The 15131-nt window shown below is 34.4% G+C and overlaps 1 protein-coding gene across 10 annotated transcripts in view; it reads left to right on the top strand.

Annotated features, from left to right (window-relative positions):
- ZNF518A (zinc finger protein 518A) overlaps positions 1-15131 on the top strand; it is a 53547-nt gene that overhangs the window by 11522 nt on the left and 26894 nt on the right. For 6 of the 10 annotated variants that reach the window (XM_029245498.1, XM_029245497.1, XM_029245496.1 and 3 more), the window contains 4 exons: positions 4038-4185; positions 6909-6960; positions 7496-7619; positions 7761-14346. In XM_029245498.1, the coding sequence (XP_029101331.1) occupies positions 7889-12358 (4470 nt within the window). In that variant the 5' untranslated portion in view covers positions 4038-4185; positions 6909-6960; positions 7496-7619; positions 7761-7888 and the 3' untranslated portion in view covers positions 12359-14346. The other 4 variants (XM_029245501.1, XM_029245500.1, XR_003797053.1 and 1 more) reach the window with 4 other exon arrangements.

Consider the following 15131-nt stretch of genomic DNA (forward strand, 5'->3'; position numbering starts at 1 on the left):
TTGTTTTTTGCTGTGCCATGCTGTCATTCCTTTAAAATAAATTAACCTGTTATCAGTAGTTTGAAGGATATCTATAAATTTGTCTGTGTACAAACATGTACTCATAGGATCTTTGCTTCTGACATAAAAACAAGGCTCTTTCCTGCTAATTTAAAAATATATTACATGCCTTAGTCTACAACTTCCTTTTTTGAAAACTAAAAAAATTTCACAATAAATATCTTTCCAAGGCAATTCAATACATATACCTCTTTCTTTATATTGTTTTCATGTGGATATTCCATAATTTACTTAATCATTTTCCTATTCGTGGACATTTAAGTGCTACTGATACATATCTCTATGTTGTGCTTTTATTTCTGTAGGATAGATTGTTAAAAGTGAGGTTTATGGAGGTATACTTAGAAAATGTGAAGGAAATTGCTTTTTTTTTTTCAAGGAAAACATAAATTGCCAAAAGTGACTTAAGCAGTAGAAAACCCAAAGATCCCAGAAACCATAGAAGAACTTACAAAGATTGTAAGTCTAAAATTTAAAAAGGTACCAGATCCATATGGTGTGTTGGTGCAGTCTGTGTAATTTTAAAGAGCAGGCAAGTCTCATGTTCAGTGAACTGTTCAAGAGCAGATTAAATGATGGAAGGTACCCCAATTCATTTTACAAATTCTTCATAATACCAATACCAAAACTTAATGAGAACACTAGAAAAGAAAATAAGAATAAATACAATTTTGTCAGATCAAAACCAGTACTTTATTAAAGAATTATATGCTTAACTAATGCAAAAACAGTTCAACATTATACTTGCTATTTATTTCTTTATATAGTGTATAGAAAAAAAAAGTCAAACTTAGATTGATGTTACAATTTTTATTCTTTCTTTTAACAATGTACCAAGATCAGGAATCGTATTATTAGTTGAATACTACTTGTTTTCTGTATAAAATACATACAACTTTTTATTTGTTTAACAGCAGTGCATACATAACTGCTATTCTGGTGGTGCCAACTCTCTTTTTACTTACTTTTTAAATAACCTCATGGCTTTCAAATTAATTGTTAAATTAAAAAATTTATCTTCACAGCATAAATTTATGAGGTATAGTGACATCTAATAGCATAGTTCTTCATTTTCTGAGTATTATGTTTGCCGTTAGCTTTGCAGCTGTTACAGTGTAATTGGGTACCTGTGTGTTGATAAGGGGAGGACAGCGTTGAATAATACCTATTTTGTTTTAATTTCTTGTCCACCTTTAGTGTCAACATTCTTCAATTTTATACTGGTGTCAAGTTTACTATTTTGAGTTTGTTCAGGAAAAGCTTAGTTGGTTTACCACAAAGTCAGTTGCTTTGTTTGAGAATTACAAAAGTTTCATGGATTCATGCCACTTTTTTTGATAAAGCTTCATAATAGTGTGGTCTAGGGACAAAGAGATTGTCATTCTTGTTACATCCAAATGTAAGCTATTTGCTTGTGCTATGATAAGGAAGTATGCCAGTGTGGAGGTCATAGTAATCCAAGGATAACATTTTAAGAAACACTGACCTAAGGATAACCAGTAATCACTATAAACATTTTTTGTGTGTATGTTCTTGACTTCTTACTGAGAGTTTGTAGGGGACCATGTGTCTGTTTATCCATCTATTTTCTACCCATCTAATAAGAGTTGAACAAATTAAATCCTAACATGTCTACCATTTGATTTCTGTTTTTTTCACTTGATGTGTCTTGGATCTCTTCCTGTTAATAAATGTGGGTTTACAATGTTGTTTTTAAAATTGAAGAGTATTCCATTGAATAGAAATACCATAAATTATTTATTGGTGGGCTTTTAGTTATTTTTAATTTTGTGATTTTGTAAACAGTGCTTCTGTGAACATCTGATTATTACCTTTAGGATAGATTTCTAGGAGTGAATTGGAAATTATTGTACTTTCTCCCCCAGCATATATGTAGATGTAGATATGTTTATATTTATGTTTATATTATAAAAATTATTATAATATTTATAATAAATACATATATTTTACAAATTGTTTTTTATGAAAGTTCTGTCAGCTTACATTCCCATTATTAGTATGTTGTAGTGCCTTTATTTCTAGAAAATGAAATTTTATGGGAAATCCATGGACAATGTTTATTGAACGAAAAATAAAATGATTTTTAGCAAGGTAAAAAACAAAAAAGAAAATGAAATTTTAAAAAGAAAGCATGCAAAACAAGTCCAAATTTTTATTGTTGGATTCAACAGACATAAACTTAACACCGTGAAAGTGCTGTTACAGTTTCTAAATGCTTACTCAGTTTCTGTACAAATCTTGTCATGGACTGGTGACAAATGGTTCATGGATCATCAGCAAACCACACTTTCAGTAGCCCTGTTTTAGCCTAGGAGCCAACTGGGGCATGGGATGGGGTTTGTGTCTCATATGTATATGGTCATTTAATCCTCTTCTTTTTGGTATGGTACCCACTTTCTCAGCTGTGTCTGGTATCCTGTATTTCAAAGATTCTGTTTTACTTTCTGCAGAAAATAACCTCCAGACTTCTGCTGTGGTTGGGGAACAGCAGTAACCTAGCTTGATGGAGTGGGGAAGAGAATCTTAGCATCTAACCAAAACTCAAGCAGCTTTCTCCAAAATTCTCTTTATTTTAGCTTCCTCCTCCTTTCTTCTTCCCATTTCAGAGTGACTTGGTGCTGCCAGTTCCTAAGTCTTTTGAAGATTCAGAGTATAAAATGGGTTAGTTCTTAGTTTGCACTGTCTGCCTGGGATTGTTTTCTTGAGTCTGCAAGGTCATTTACTACTTATCTCCTTTCTAGTATCTAGAATTTTGTTGCTATTGTCACCTCTTCTGTTTCCCATCGTGAATTTTTCTGTAAGGGCTTCTTATATATTTGTCATTTTGCAGATGTTCCTATTCTCCAGTCTTTTCTGCGTTCTTAACTGTGTTTACAAAATATTTACATTTATTTCTCTTTTGTAGATGTTATTGTTGACAGATATTTCTTTTGTATCACATTATTTTTTTTAGTTCTTTTTTTTCTGACTGAAATTTGGTTTTTGCTGAAGTATTAAAAATTTTCCTAGAAACAGTGCATATGTAGTATATTCTCTGAATCTTTACATATCTAAAATTGTGTTTTTCCCTCCCATATGAGAGTTTTCCTGGGTATAGAATTAATTCTTGGGTTAATTATTTTCCCTCAGAACTCTATAAATGTTATTTCATTGTCTTCTAGTGTTTCGAATTGTGAGTAAAATGCCTGATTAATATTGATGTCTGATTAAAGTTGGTGCTGTGAATATCTTTTTAGGTAATTCCCATTCCACTCTTTTTTGGTAAAATTTCATTTTTATCTTTTAAATTCAAACATTTTACTAGGATAAGTTTAGATACTGAGTTTTATATTTTCCCACTAATAATCTTGCCTGGCATTTTGGGGAGCCTTTGATTTTGAAAATTCAAGGCTTTAAAAAAAAAAGCAACAACTCCATGTAATTTTTTTCTCCTGTTTTCAAAACCATTATTTCTCCCCCATCCACTTTGTTCTGTCTTTCATGGCAGTATGTTTTATTTTTGTTTTTTTGTTTTTCTCAGTATACTAGCTCAGGTCTTAGTGAGATTGCCAATCACTACTTGATTTTTTTTTTTTTAAGCTTTCTCCGTTTTCCTCCAGTAACTTTCATTGTAGTTATTGGTTTTCACTGCTGGTTGAGAGAATGGGTGAGAGGTTTTTCTGAGTGTTCAGAATACTTTCCCTTTTTTGAGCTGCTGCATCCAGTGATGTTTCTGCCTGCTTATCTTTTTTGATGGCATTGGGAGTTGAGATGTATTGTTGGAGGATAAACCAAGATTTTCGTAGTTGGTTAGATGAAGTGGAGAAAGTTAATGTAATTTTCTTCTGACAGCTTAGAGTTAGTAATTTACTTACACTGAGAAAAGGCAGCACTCTTAAACAGAACAAGATGGCCATGGATTTAGGAAGATGTATCTTTGTTCAGAAATGATGTCTTCTTTACATCTCTCCTGACAGCTGGTGCTAGCAACCCCCAACTGTGTCTGATCTCTGGACCCAGCTCAAAGCCCTGGATTCATTCTCTTCCCATACCTCAGCCTGAGCCTTCTGTCACCCCAAAGGGCTTCACACAAGCTTCCTCTCAAGCCCTCACTTCTCTCACAAGGTATGTTTAGGAGAGGGAGTGGGTGGACTTGTTACTTTTTTACTTAGGGCATAATAAATAGATACTCATTGAATATTGGTTGAATGAATGTCTCCTAGTGTGCTTCCTCTTTAAAAGTGGTGCTTTAAAAGTGCTGCTTGATCAGCATTTGTTTTCACTCTTCTCTCTCTGGACCTTTTCTTTCCAAACACCTTGTGGCATAGCTGTGGAATGTGTTTTAGTTTCTTGCCATTTTGTAGGATTTTTTTTAATTATATTTTTTGGTTTGTGTTTCAGTTGGGAGAGGGAGAAAATCAAATGGCTTGAGTTGCTATCTTGATGCAGCAAACTCTGGGTTACTTTAAAGGGCTAGTCATACTTTAAACAAATAGTATTATTTTAAGGCTTGATGAGATGTTGTTCAAGTCTTATGAGATAATAATACATATATGTAAGGCAGTAATTTAAGTAGGAGATTTAAAATCAGTAATCCTTGTTGGTGGGGTGTAGAGATTGGTCTGTAGTGAAAATAGCATTAGCTAATAGGTTGGAAGATTAAAATTATAATAAAATTTCTTTCCTTTTTTTTTTAATGGAACACATTTTCCCCCCCCATAGATGGCAACCGTAGTATAATTTGCTACCAGGTGTCATCTTTGATTGCTTCCACATAAAACAGGTTGAAAAAAATAAAACACATTCTCCAAACTTAAAATTTGAGGGCAAATAAACCCCAAAATACCTAAAATGCACAAACTCTCTTAAAGCTACATTATACATGCCATACATTAAATATAAAAAATAATGACATTCAACATCAGTTAATTAGCAGTTATCAGACTTAAGTAAAAGCTAAGTGGATTTCTTAATGAGGTGGTCCCTTTTTTCAGCATTGTTTTTTTGTTGTTGTTGTATGCGGGCCTCTCACTGTTGTGGCCTCTCCCGTTGCGGAGCACAGGCTCCGGATGCGCAGGCTCAGCGGCCATGGCTCACGGGCCCTGCCGCTCCGCGGCATGTGCGATCTTCCAGGACCGGGGCACGAACCCGTGTCCCCTGCATCGGCAGGTGGACTCTCAACCACTGCGCCACCAGGGAAGCCCTTCAGCATTGTTTTGTATGTGAGGAAGGGGCATGTTACACTAATGGGTGAACTCTGTGGCATCTGTTTTGGCTGCCATGCATCCTACTTAATTATTTTCTGTTTTTTGTGTATTAGAAGCTTAAGGTTGCTGGATGATCAACTCTGAATAAGCAGTATATTAACTTATTTGTCCTGCCTCTTCCTTTAGATTGCAAGCTGCAGTTAAGGGTAGGGACCATGTTTTTGCATCTCTCCATAGCACTCATCAAAATGCAACACATTTATAGTAGGTATTTTTTTAGTAAGTATTAGTTGATGAAGTTATTTAAATCACACTGGTTGTCAAACTTTGGGATATGTGTTTTCTACTAAGAAAAATGTTAAATTATATAGGTATTTTGAAATGAAGTTGATGATATTTAGAAATATTATCAAAATATGTAATTTTTTAGCATTACACATTTTTGGAAACATAATATTACTATAAGAAGCAATTTGCCTTTTGTAATGAAACCTATGATATAGACGTCTCTTGATTATATATAGAAATACAAAAGCTTGGGTATGGATAGTCTGGAGTGACCACAATATGGTATCCAAATGTGGAAGAATCATTACTTAATGTGCTTTAAAAGTTTCACATATTTGAGCCCCACCCTCAGATTCTGGTATGGTGAAAACTCCATAGATGACCATGATGCTTGTCACTCACTGTTGAGAATGTGATACTCTGTAGAGAATCTTCTCAGTTGGTGTGAAGTATCCACCAGGTATCATTGAACTTTTTTCCAGCCATTTATTATTATTCTTACTCTTGAAGAAAAAGTCTTTACATTTAGCCTTAAATAATATAGTAAAAAATTTAATATTTTTTTTACTGTATTAGGCATGGTATGTAAAAAAAATTTTTTTCAGTAAACTCATACCCTTCTAATGAATTCATTTTCAAGTCAGCATATATATATCTGAAAAATATTGAAGGTGTTTTTTAGACCCAACCAAAAGTTTTAAGTTTGAGAAATATTCAAAGGGCCTCTTAGTAGTAATGTAAAGTAATTTAACTTTTAATTATATTCTCTCAGAAAGGATTTTTAAAACAGTGAAGTTCCTAGTTACTTAGATTAATTGAAATTTAGAGGTGAGACCTTTGGGTAGACATGAATGAAGCTTAATGCGATTTATACTTTATTTTTTTAGCTTACCTAATTATATCTATTACTCGTATACATATTTAAGACCATGAAAGTAAGAAAATGTAGTACTGTTTGATATATTTACTACTGAACCTTCAGTAGTCAGATTCTGTTCTCAGCAATATATTGTCACGTCCTTTTTTTTTTTTTTTGGCCCTGCTGTGTGGCGTGTAGGATCCTAGTTCCCCAACTAGGGATCAGACCCGCACCCCCTGCAGTGGAAGCATGGAGTCTTAACCACTGGACAGCCAGGGAAGTCCCTGTCACATCTTTTTAACTCTACTGTTTTCTGTTCCTCTGCACCTTGAATCATAATGTCTCATACATGGTGATCACATACAGTAATGGTTGTAGCTACAGTTTATATAGTACTTTACAGGATTCTGTTACTTATGTGTCCTCATTTAATCTTTACAACAACCCTGTGAAAGGGGTAGGGGAAATACTAATTTTTTTTTTTCATTTTATAGATGAAGAAACTAAAACACAGAGATTGAGACTTGTCTAGAGTAACACAAACCAGTAAGTGTTTGAATTAATGGAGGCAGCTAGTAATGGGTACATTCTCATCTGCCAAGGGCTTGCCTTGCTGCCACCTGACTTAGTTCTAGGGACAAAAAAAGCCAAAATGGTAGGGAATCAGAAGTAGTAGCTAGACTTAGGAGTACCCCAGGGAAATGTATTACTCCTTTTAATTTCTTCTTTTTTTACCAGTTATTAATGCTAACTTGAGACAGCAGGCAATGTCTTTTTGTTATTGTTGTTTAGGTGAATGAAACTTTTATTTTAAACGTAAATTATCCCTGAGGCACTAGGGAAGTAGAAAATCTGCAGAGAAGCCTGTTGAAATTCTCACAAGGTAATAGCTATAGGGTCAACTAAGTAATTGAGAAAGTTAATGGTATATATGTATAATTGGAACCATGTGTGTCAGTGGAACTTAAGTTTATAGGGCTCTCTTGTTGAGATTTTTAAAATCCTGTTTAAAAACTGTAGTATCAACTTTATATAAAATCTTAGAGCTTAAAGGTGCATATCCAATTGTGGTTTTCTTTAGATGAGGAAACTGAGGTGCAGAGAAGTCAAACCTTACCCAGTGTTACAGAGCAGAGCTGGAAGTAAAGCTTGTATTTCCTGAGATCCAGATTAGTGTCATTTCTACTTCAGACTATTACTTCTTGGTAAGCTGTTCTTAAAATACTTAATAGGTCTTTTCTGTCTTTTGTTTGATCAACATTCTTGCTTTGTGCCAAAGTGAACTTAAAATATGAATTTTACTGATACTTCTGTGATGAAAATTTCAGTTCTTTGTTTGATTTTAGGTGAGTTAATGTGGGAAAAATCCTGGTATTTTGAAGATGTCTCGGCACAGTATTGTTTCCTGTTCAAATTACAAGTAACTTCAAGAGTTTGCAGGAAAAAAAGAAATTGGGATTTTTTTGGTTAAATCATGCCATCTGAACAGAAACATTTATTTTCTGATGAAAAACAGAATACTTTAAAAAGAGATTATGATGTGAAAAATGAGAGAGTTGATACTATCAGATCAGTACTTAAACCAAAAATTTCAGAAAGTAGTTTTCATTATGAACTAAAAAATGTGAAAATTGTTTTGCCGAAGATAAATATTCCAAATGAGGTCCTATTGAAACATGAAGTTGACAAATACAGAAAATTATTTCAGCATAAACCACAGACTGCAAGAAAATCTATCGGTATAAAGACTGTAAGCTGTGTAGAGGAGTGTATGTTACTCCATAAGTCTGAGAGAGTTGAAGAAGAAGGTATAAAAATGTCTGCAAAAATACTCAACTTCAACTGTTTGAAGTGCCGAGATAGTACTCGGTATAGCCCAAATGATTTGCAGAAACACTTCCAAATGTGGCACCGTGGTGAATTACCTTCATATCCTTGTGAAATGTGCAGTTTTTCAGCAAACGACTTCCAGGTATTCAAACAACATAGACGAACCCATAGAATTACTTTAGTAAAATGTGACATTTGTAACAATGAGAATTTATATACTTTATTAGACTTGACAAAGCATTTTTCATCCACACATTGTGTAAATGGTAATTTTCAATGTGAAAAGTGTGAATTCTCCACCCAGGATGTTGGCACATTTGTTCAGCACATACATAGACATAACGAAATCCTTTATAGATGTGGTAAATGCCATTATATATGTTTAACCAAAGGAGAGCTTCAGAAGCACCTTCATATTCATTCTGGTACGTTTCCCTTCACTTGTCAATATTGTAGCTATGGTGCTACCAGGAGAGAGCACCTTGTAAGACATGTTATAACTTTGCACAAAGAACATTTATATGCGAAAGAAAAACTGGAAAAAGACAAATATGAAAAAAGGATGGCAAAGACTTCAGCAGGACTTAAACTAATATTGAAAAGATATAAAATAGGTGCATCAAGGAAGACATTCTGGAAACGTAAGAAAATCAACAATGGAAGTGACAGAAGTATAGAAAGAAACACTCAAGTGCTTAAAAAAGTGAACAAAACACAGGCTAAATCTGAAGACCAGAGCCATCTTGTTCAGGAACATATAAATGAAGAAAAGGATGAAAGACTATACTGTGAGAATAATGATAAACCTGCTGAGTCAGAGTCAGAAAAGCCAACTCTTCTGTCCACTGGGCAATGTAATGGAGCTGAAGAGGGATCAAATTCTACTTCAGGTTTCTTGAAGACTGCTGTACAAGGACCTACAGTGTTAATGGTAAAAAATAATAGAATAACAATTCCTGCTAACTACAGTGCTAAGTTTATGGGCTTTAAGATGGTGGATGGAAAACAACATATTGTAATAAAACTGTTGCCTACCAATAAACAGAATTTATATTCACCAGGCTCACAGTCAGGTGCTGTAAGGGACAATACTGCAATTTTGCAGCCCCAGACTATGGACACTACTGCATTTTTAACAGGAGTAACAACTGAGTTAAATGACACAGTTTACATGAAAGCAGCTACTCCATTTTCATCTTCATCTCCTATACTTTCAGGGAAGGTAACTTCAGAAAAAGAAATGGCTTTGCTATCTCAAACAAGTAATATGCTTCCAACAATGGATGATGGAAAAAGTGTTTCTCCTTTGCCAGTAACATCAGAATTGATCACAGCATCAGTGAATTTGACCACAAAAGTAGAAACGAGAGAGAATGTTGACTTATGGGGAAGTCATATTACTCAGTGTCACCCTGAGGTATCAGGTACTGCCATTAAAAGTCAAGATAAAGTCACCTGTACTACCAAACCAAATTCATACAACAGTGGAGATATGCATAACTATTGCATTAATTATGTCAACTCTGAGTTACCTGTTGAATCTTCCAACCAAGGATCATTACCTTTTCATAATTACTCAAAAGTGAATAATTCTAATAAACGTCATAGGTTTTCAGGGACAGCAGTGTGTGAAAACCCTCAAAGAGAATCTTCATCAAGCAAGACAGTAGTTCAACAACCAATAAGTGAGTCAGTTTTATCACTAGTGAGGAAGGAGAGCTCAAACCCAGATAGCCTGTTAGCATCTATTAGTCGTTTAAATACTAAAGATGGGACTTTAAAAACACAAGCTGAAATTGAAGAACAGTGTGTTTTAGAAAAAGGACAAAACATTGATGGGCAGAACCTGTACACTAATGAAAATCAGAATTTAGAGAGCATGACTGAAAAGCCTAAATGGGATGACGTTTCTAGTGTTGAATCACCTATGATGCCTAGAATTACATCTGTTTTCTCTCTCCAGAGCCAACAGGCGTCAGAACTTTTGCCACCTGAAATAAACCAGTTACTTCAAGATGTATTAAAAGCAAAACCTGATGTAAAACAAGACTCTAGTAACACTCCAGATAAAGACCTGCCGCTTCATTGTGACCAGTCATTTCAGAAACATGAGGGAGAAGACAAAATAGTTGAATCTTCAAAAGACTTGAAAGTACAAGGCTTCTTTCCAGTTCCATCTGGTAATATGGGGATTAATGTGGCTACAAATTATCTGAATTTAAAATTCAGTGGAAAAGAAAAACAAATGTTGTCAATGTCACAAGATGTGAGAGATTCAGAGAAGACTCCTAGAATTTCTGGTTTTGGCACATTACTTAAGACTCAGTCAGATGCAATAATTACACAGCAGCTTGTAAAAGACAAACTACGAGCCACTACGCAAAATGTAGGTTCTTTGTATGTGCAGAGTCCACTTGTAAATTCAGAACCAAAAAAGGCTATCTTTGTTCAGACTCCAAAAGGCTTTTTTGTACCATTGCACGTTGCTAACAAGCCTGCATTACATGTTTCAGGAAGACCAATTCCATTGGTTAATACACAAGGTGTCCCTGCCTCTCTCCTTTTAAACAAGAAACCTGGGATGATTTTAACATTTAATAATGGGAAACTTGAAGGTGTTTCTGCTGTCAAAACTGAGAATGCTCAAGCTTGTGGAACTACAAGTAAGGAGCCTTGCAGAACACCTTTTTTAAAAGTAGAACCAAACAGTAATTGTCTAACCCCTGCACTTTGTTCCAGCATTGGCAGCTGTTTGAGCATGAAAAGTAGCTCAGAAAATACTTTGTCATTAAAAGGCCCTTACATTATTAAAACGCCAGCAAGTTCTTCAGTGAAAGGTGTTCCTGCTCCTAATATAATATCTGAGCATCAGGGCACTAAGTTGAATATCTCAGATTCAGTAAAACAGCAGAACAAGATTTTTCCAAAACCACCTCTTTACACCCTTTTGCCTGATGGCAAACAAGCTGTTTTTTTAAAGTGTGTGATGCCAAATAAGACTGAGCTGCTTAAGTCTAAATTAGTCCAGAATAGTACTTATTATAAAAATATACAGCCAAAGAAACCTGAAGGAACACCACAAAAAATATTGCTGAAAATTTTTAACCCTGTTTTAAATGTGACTGCTGCTAATAATCTGTCAGTAAGCAACTCTGCATCCTCATTGCAGAAAGACAATGTACCATCTAATCAGACTATAGGAGGAGAGCAGAAAGAGCCAGAATCTTCTAGAGATGCCTTACCCTTATTACTAGATGATATGATGCCAGCAAATGAAATTGTGATAACTTCTACTGCAACATGCCCAGAATCTTCTGAGGAACCAATAGGTATCACTGACCATTCAGAGGCCAGGGTATTACGGTGTAAAACAAATTGTACAATTGAGAGAAACTTCAGTAAGAAAAAGACTTCGAAAAAGAAATGTTCAAGAATAAAAACTCATGAAAGAAGTAAAGATTCTGAAACTTCCTTTGTATCTAGAAACAGAAACTGTAAACGCAAGTGTAGGGATAGTTACCAAGAACCTCCAAGAAAAAAAGCATTACACAGAAAGTGTAAAGAAAAAGGAAAGCCTGAAGATGTCCATGAATCATTCGGATTCAGCAGACCTAGGCTTTCAAAAGATTCAGTCAGAACTTTGCGGCTTTTCCCCTTCAGTTCCAAACAGCTTGTGAAATGTCCTAGGAGAAACCAACCAGTTGTAGTTTTGAATCATCCTGATGCAGATGCCCCAGAAGTAGTAAATGTAATGAAAACTATTGCTAAATTTAATGGACGTGTACTTAAGGTTTCATTGTCAAAAAGAACTATCAGTGCTTTACTGAAACCAGTTTGTTATAACCCTTCTAAAACAACTTACGATGATTTTCCCAAGAGGCACAAAACATTTAAACCTGTTAGTTCTGTGAAAGAAAGATTTGTGCTAAAATTAACTCTCAAAAAGACAAGCAAAAACAATTACCAGATTGTGAAAACTACCTCTGAAAATGTTCTGAAGGCTAAATTTAACTGTTGGTTTTGTGGTAGAGTATTTGACAATCAGGATGCTTGGGCTGGTCATGGTCAGAGACATTTAATGGAAGCTACTCGTGATTGGAACATGTTAGAATAATTTACTGTAATTACCAAGGAAAAGAAAAGTAAAAGTACCTTAGAAGAAAATAGTGGGTTGAATTACTAATGCAGACATTTTTTACTTCAATATAGTACCTGAAGTTAAACATTTAAAAGTTGACTTTCCATGGAAGAGCAAAAGTTTTAGTGTGATATTTGAAAATGCTGTCAGTGCACATGTAAGTTTTGAAAGAAACTAATCAGCACAGATATACCTTGATTTAATTTTTTAAAATGTGTTCTCGGGAAGTTAGGGCTAAAAATTTTGATAAAACAGTTTTCCGAGTTTAGTGACTCTTAGTAGAGAGTAACAGGTGACAGCCCCATTCCCTCTCTTCTTCCACCAGCCTTATGATTCTGATAACTGTAGCTCCCCTGAAGAGGTTGAGAGCTCTTTCATTATGGAACTGAAGGAGTTTCTCATCATTTGTGAAGATATTCTAAGAGAACTTGGGTAAAGAACTTACTCTACATCTGCAAAATGTAGTTCTTTAGAAAGTAGTTAAGCTCCTTTGAGGGCATTTAACTCACTACAGTTACACCTCATATGATAGTTGATAAGAGTTTTTGACAAGCAGATCTTTTTTCCTTGTAAGCTGTGTTACATGTCATTGATTGGAACACCCTTCCAAGGTGATTTTCTTTTTCTAAATGGCTCTCAAGCGTTGCAGTAGATGGGCAATCTCGAGAGAAGAATTAAACTCTCTTTGTCTAGTTTGAAGTTCATTTAAAGAACTTGAACATTTTTCTGAATTTGGTTATATTCCCCAGTGGTTCCCTTGCACAGAACTAAGTTTATTTGATTTAAATTGTTTGTCCCCTCGTAAACCAAGTGGCCAATTTTTTTCTTGGTTGCCATCCCTTTAAAAAGAGTGAAACATAGAAGCACTTCCAAGGGAATGGCTTTTCTTGAAAATTAAAAATTATTCCTCAGAAACAATATTTTGAAGTAAGATTAGCAAAGCAAATCATACTTTTGTGTTTATTATTAGTGTCTGAACATGTCCACACTGGGACAAACCATTTTTGTTAGCAACTTCTCAGTATGACTGACAACCCAAAGCAGATTACTGATTGTTTGCAGTTGGAAATTGAAGAAGCATTAATAGTGGACTCAGTGACAGTGCATAACACTTCAGGACAGATTCCGAAGGGATATGCCCAACAGGTAGAGTTTTAAAATGAATATTTTTGTGACAACAGAATCATCAATTTAAACTTCCCACTTTGTAAGTTTGAATCAAATTTTGTTGGACCATTGGACAATGGAGTTCTTGTATTAAAAAATTACTATATAATTTTTGTTACATTGTTACTACTAGTGTTATGACATTTTCATTGATTGAAAACTTCAGGGCTCCTTTTCTGTATATAACAAAGAATTTAAAACCTGTACATATTTTTGTACCTTTCAGTTATGTAAATTTTGCACAGAAAGTTTTTGACATAAAAAGTTTATTTTCTTTCAATTTAGTTCTGTGCATGCACTAATAAAACTTGTCGTTTAATTTAAAAGGAATATGTAAGACTTTACCCATGTTATTTTTTTGGTTTCCATTTCAGATGTACAATTTCTTTTTTTTTGATAAATTCAGTTTTCAGGGATTGAACACTATTGTTAGCAAGTGCCTAAAAGATGTGAAACAGTTTACATACGTCAACTGTAACATTAGGTCCCAGATGGGCCCACTCCCCCAATAATTTTATTTTAAAGAAAGCCATACATAGATGCTTCAAGCTATCTTGCTATGCACATTATACATGTACTGTTTTTGTGCAGTTTGTCTACTTTCTTAGAAGTGAAGTATTTTTTGTATAAAACCTGTTACAATTGTGTTTCTTAAATTGAGCCTAAGAACGGAATTGATTGGAAATATACGGTATATATTAATAATGTATATGGTGTTTAAAGAATGGTAAGCATTGTTAAAATCTGTAACGAATGTCTTCTTCAATTAAATTTATCTTAAGTTTGTGTTTACATAATTTTTTTTACTATGATGAAGTCAAATGGGAATTTTATTCTAGTGGGAAATACTTAGTTTTCAAAGCTTTTTTTTTTTTTTTTAATGCTAGTGAATGCAAAATGAAGTTTGGGATTTTTTTCCTCAGAAATTATAGGTGAAATTTTGAGATTTTGTTTGAGAAGGGTAACATATATTATAATTTAACTATGCTGGTTAGAAAAGCCACAGAGAGGCTTAGGTTCTTCAGTACCCTAACGGCAGTAAAACTGAAATGTTGCTCTGTTATGGTTAGATCTATTATGATGCATCACCTTCTGTGAATAGAGGAGAGAGAAGGAACTGTCTTGCCAATGTTTGCAGCACTATAAAAATACATTTCAGAATAGCCATACCAGTAAAAAAAAAATCTAATGTCAAGATACATACTTTTTGCCTTAAGGTTTTAAAAGCTATTTTAAAAAGCTTCGTGCCCCAGATACTCTAGTTGATACCTTTTATGAGTTTTTTTGTTTTGTTTTGTTTTTTAAACTAGGTTATTCTGAAGGAGGAAAGCCTGCTTGGAGCCTCTTTATTGCCAGAGCAGAAAGTCTGAAAATAAAACCCTCTATCCTTTCTTTCCTTCTGGCTGAAAGTTAGCTAAAGATGGCTTTCCAAAATATGATATTCATTAGTTTGAAGTTCTTATTACAGCTGGAAGAGTTAGTGTTATTTTTGCAATCCAACTTCTGGGTCAGGAGATTTTCATTTTTTCCTATTTGTTCTTCTGCATTGAAATGGGCCTCACTACTTGTCATTCACTTAAAA

The sequence above is a fragment of the Monodon monoceros genome, unplaced genomic scaffold, assembly GCF_005190385.1.
Source record: "Monodon monoceros isolate NGI ecotype Baffin Bay Population unplaced genomic scaffold, NGI_Narwhal_1 Super_Scaffold_4, whole genome shotgun sequence".
NCBI lineage: Eukaryota > Metazoa > Chordata > Mammalia > Artiodactyla > Monodontidae > Monodon > Monodon monoceros.